Genomic DNA, 4,893 nt, shown 5'->3' on the forward strand with positions numbered 1-4,893 from the left:
TATTAGTAATAAAGGTCAGATACACAAATTGTTAAGAAGATCAAAAGATACAACCCAAACAGATCATTCTATGAATTGAGATAAATAAATCTTTTTTAAACAAAGTGCTAAGTCCCATGTATATAAATTATAATATCCCCACCTGAAGTCCTTTGTAGATTTTTACAAAAGTGATTAGAGGTAATATGGGTTACTATGGGTGACGTCTGGGACTTCCTAGAATTGACCCTGTCCTCCATGTGACCCTATGAATCTAGTCTTATCCTTTAGATATTTCTTCCAAATAAGTAATGCAATAATCTCACTACTTCTGTATATATGTTGCTATCTCTACAATTCTTACTTACTAAATCTTCTCCAAGAATTAGAGGTCTTTGCCATTGCAAAATAGTCTTTTCTCAATGATTTTATTTAGAGCAACTTTGACATCCTTATTCCTCAGGCTGTAGATCAGCGAATTCAGCATTGGCACAATGATGGTATAAAATATAATAATAGAACATAAAATAAAATAAATAAAATATAAAATAAAAATAATGGTATAAAACTTTGCCTTGGTTCAGGGAGCAAACACTTGATGGCTGCAGGTACATGAATGCTGTAGAACCATAGAAGATTGTAACAGCTGTGATGTGGGAGCTGCATGTGCTGAAGGCTTTGGACCTGCCCACAGTGGAGCAGATGAGCAGAATGCTGGCAATGATGGAGACATAGGAGGCAAGGATGGTCAAGATTGATGCAAGAATATTAAATGTACTGAAGCAGAAAATTACCCCTTCATTGATATAAGTGCTGGAGCAGGACAGTTCCAGTAGTGGAAAAAGATCACAGAAGTAATGGTTGGTTATTTTAGCCTTGCAGAAAACCACTTTAAGCATGCAAAATGTATGAGCTGTGGCACCAATCAAACCCATCATATATACCTCAACTACCAGCCAGGAGCAGACCTGATAAGACATAGTGACAGTGTAAAGCAATAGACTACAGATGGCAACATAGCGATCATATGCCATCACAGCCAGCATAGAGCCTTCTGATATAATAAAAAATGCAAATAGGTAGAGCTGAGTCATGCATTCAAGGTAGGAGATGCTGTTCTTCTCTGTCACAAAGTTCACCAGCATTTGGGGGGTAATGACAGTGGAACAGCAGAGATCAGTGAAGGACAAACTGCTGAGGAAATAGTACATGGGGGTGTGCAGGTGAGAACTGAGCCCAATCAGTGTGATCATGCCCAGATTTGCCAGTGCTGTGAACACATGGACTCCTAGGAAGAAAAGAAAGAGAGGCAACTGGAGCTCTTGCTTTTCTGTTAGCCCAGCGAGGAGGAACTCAGTCACTGTGGAGTGGTTTCCTGCTGCCATTTACCTCTGGGCAGTTTCTGGAGGAAGAGAAGAAGAAATTTGAGGTAGGTGTTTGTTTAAGCAGTATGAAAAAGATGCAAGTCTTATTCAGGTATCTCCGATTCTCTCTTCTGTCCCTACTTTATGTTGGAAGTTAAGGACCCTGGGGTTTAAATATTATGGATCATGCAAATAAACATCAGGTGGAATTATATCTTCTTTTATTTCTGTGCTTTAAGAGTGGGTCATAGTACTGACCGGCCTCTGAACATTCAAAGAACTATTCTGATGACTTAGAATATTGAGTGTTCTGATACCTGGTGGTACAATCGCTTAGCACTGGGCTGCTAACCAGAAGGTTGTCAGTTCAAACCCACCCAGTGACTCTGCTGGCGAAAGACCTGGAAGTCTGATTCTGTAAAGATTACACCCTAGAAAACCATGTGGCTTGTTCTACTTTGTCACATGGGATCGATACAAGTTGAAAATTTACTCATTGGCACCTAACAGCAGTGACAACAACAAAGCACTTTCCATGCCTTATTTGCAATTCTCTCAACTCTTCTGCAGAACAAATCCTACCAGGAAACAGACAGGTTACCATCAAGTTGATTTTGACTAATTTCGACCCTATGTGTATCAGAGTAGAACTGTGCTCCACAGGATTTTCAACGGTTGATTTTTTGGAAGTAGATCAACAAGACTTTCTTCCAAGGCACATTAACCATTTGCACTATCCAGGGATTCCACAACAATTACTAGTATACTGATTTTATATATTAGCCTCATAGTGGTTAAATAATGCCCATAGTTAGGCATATTACAAACAAGTGATTGTGTATGAGAGAAGGCCTACTGTCTCTACATGGGTCCATCCCCTTTTCACCATCTGTTTCTTCTTTTAGCTCCTCATGTCTGCTCTCCTGTCTTATCTTTTTGTCATATCAGAGAAACCATTCACTTCAATTAATATAAGGAAAATATTCATTTAAAGTACAAAAATAATGTACTGACCACTCATGTAGGCTGGTTTCCCTTTAGAGAAAACCTTGTTTACTGGTAACAATTCAAAAGTATACAAATAGTGGGTCTGGGAAGTAACTGAATGGCTAACATTATGTATATCACTCAAATTCAGCTGCACATTCTAGAAGGAAGCGCATTTTCTAATGAGGAGAATCTGGGCATGATCACCCTGGTTGGACTCACTTGCACACACCCATGTACTATTTCCTCAGTTTGTCCTTCATTGGTCTCTGTTATTTCACTGTCATTACCTCCAAAATGCTGGTGAACTTTGTGGCAGAGAAGAATAGAATCTCCTACCCTGAATGCATGACTCAGCTCTACCTCTTTGCCTTTTTTATTATATCAGAAAGTCATATGTTGGCTGTGATGGCATATTTAGTTCTCTATGACTAAATGTAAAACTCACTCATTCCCCAAACACTATGTGCTGCATACTATTGCATAACTTGTCATGGACCATGAACTTGGGGCTTTTGTTCTGGAGGAGCAAGGCTGGAGAATGGAAATCTTGCATGGTATTTAGACCATGTTCTCCTTGCATGTCTTAGGCAGGTTTTCTTAGTGTATTTTGCACTCCCTTTCAAACAGATCTTTTATCAGTCCCACAATGCCTTAAGGAAACCCTAGTGGTGCAGTGGTTAAGTGCTACGTCTGTTAACCAAAAGGTCGGTAGTTCAAATATGCCAGGTGCTCCATGGAAACTCTATGGGGCAGTTCTACCCTGTTTCATAGGGTCGCTATGAGTTGGAATCGACTGGATGGCAGCAGGTTTTGTTTTGTTTGTTTGATGGCATTAAAGACCAAAGCAAAAAGAATGTGCGCATCTCTGAGATGCAAGTTGTGAAAAAAGTTGATGAGTTCCTGACACGGGATACTGTGATGACTGTTCAATATTCAAAAGAAAGAGATCTAAAAGATATCATCAAAGATTGATGGTGTATCAAAAGCAAGGAAACGTGTTTGAGAAAAGAACTAATATGAGGGTGATATTACTAGTTATTATAGAATGATATTATTCAGTGTTTACCATGTGATTAGAACCGTCCAGGTACCTCATAAATAACATTTGATATATTTTCCCAGCAACCCTATACGGTAGGAGCTTATTATTCTCATTTCATAGAGGAAAAAACTGAAACTGGAGAGACTTAAGTGAATTGTTCATGGCGTCTCTGTGGATTTTTAATATAAAAGTCAAGGATGGTTTGCTAATAGTACAGATAAATTTGATATACTGATAGGAAATTAAAGTAATAATAAAAGACTTGGACTAATACTGATAACTTCTGGGGGTACCATTCTCCTAAAAGAAAAGCCTGTTGCAAAATACACACTAGATTCAAAGAACATAAGAGCTGGAAAAAGTGGGATAGCAGTAATTAATATTTTTGTGTTATTCCATTTAGACTAGCATCTGCCTAGATCCTACAGAGATGAGTCCTGCACTTTTCATTTATCCCTGCTGAGATTGCTGTATGAATGGTGGATGGATAAAGGGACATAACAAAGTTCACAATTTGAAATAAGTCAAAGTCATTATCTTTCCCAAATTGTCAATTCCATCTAAAATTCTCCTATGATAAGAGCAAGGTGTCATTTTGCCACTAAAATGTTCACTGAAGGTATTTGTGCTCTCAATGTATAATAACTGAAAACAGTGAAAATAAAGCCAACTTTGCACCTTTTCTGTAGTTGTCTGCTTTCATGTTCCAAGATGTTTCAAGTACAATACTAAGACAAAGGTTATTATAAAGTAATCACATGCTTTCTACTTTGTGGATTATTGCTCATATTAAAGTCATCTAAAATTTTAAATAATTATATTTTGAAAGTTCTTTTTTTGTATGTTAACAGGAAATCATTTCCTCTTGTTGAAGCTTCTTCTCTATAGGAATAGAGTTTACCCATGATTGTGAAGGCATCCTTCTAGAGTGAGGGCCTGAATAAGAATGTTGTAAAATCATGATTTTAAAAGTGATTTGTCTAGAGTTTAGTCATAGTACCAGGAAAAACTGCTTACCTTCTCAGCTACACAATTCCTTGACTTGTTCTGAAAAAGAAAGTGAGATTTGCAATCATTAAAAATGTTGCTAGCTTATTAGATATGCTTCTGAAAAAACTAAAAAATGTCTTAGGGATTGGTAAATGCTACAATTTCAACCTTTTATGGTGTTTATGTTCACTGGGTTTAAGGTGTTGTATCCCTGCAGAGCTTCTCTTTGAGATACCATGAAGGCATGGACATGATGAATACAATATTATTTGTACATTTTAAGCTGTCCTTAGATATATCATACCTTAAACAGTATAATAAATGTAACATCAAATAATAAGATTTTTAGGGCTGAAAACAAACTGTTTTATGGATTACAAAATTCTCAAAGCCACTTTACATTGAAAAATTGTTAGCTATCACATTGCAAAATGAATACTGTCAATTGTAGTAATGCAGTATGGTAAACATTCAAAAGAAAATAATAATTCATTTCATTTCAAACACACACACATAAGATAGTGCAGG

The 4,893-nt window shown here is 37.1% G+C and overlaps 1 protein-coding gene across 1 annotated transcript; it reads right to left on the minus strand.

The window, feature by feature from the left end:
* Positions 1 to 257: 257 nt before the first annotated feature.
* Positions 258 to 1,399, minus strand: LOC135227746 (olfactory receptor 8G50-like). Its single transcript, XM_064268354.1, has 2 exons — positions 547 to 1,399; positions 258 to 497 (listed from the first exon to the last, which is right to left on the minus strand). The coding sequence occupies exons 1-2, from the start codon at positions 1,362 to 1,364 to the stop codon at positions 365 to 367; spliced, it is 951 nt and encodes a 316-aa protein (XP_064124424.1). The 5' UTR covers positions 1,365 to 1,399; the 3' UTR covers positions 258 to 364.
* Between the last annotated feature and the right edge of the window lie 3,494 nt (positions 1,400 to 4,893).

The sequence above is a fragment of the Loxodonta africana genome, chromosome 15 (genome assembly GCF_030014295.1).
Source record: "Loxodonta africana isolate mLoxAfr1 chromosome 15, mLoxAfr1.hap2, whole genome shotgun sequence".
In the NCBI taxonomy this organism is placed as follows: domain Eukaryota; kingdom Metazoa; phylum Chordata; class Mammalia; order Proboscidea; family Elephantidae; genus Loxodonta; species Loxodonta africana.

Bases quoted from the DNA above. Each gene is read 5' to 3' on its own strand.
- LOC135227746 (XM_064268354.1), bottom strand. From the start codon at position 1,364: ATGGCAGCAGGAAACCACTCCACAGTGACTGAGTTCCTCCTCGCTGGG. The intron at 498-546 runs TTTATACCATTA...TATTTTATGTTC, and splicing joins TCCCTGAACCAAGGCAAAGT to TATTATTATATTTTATACCA.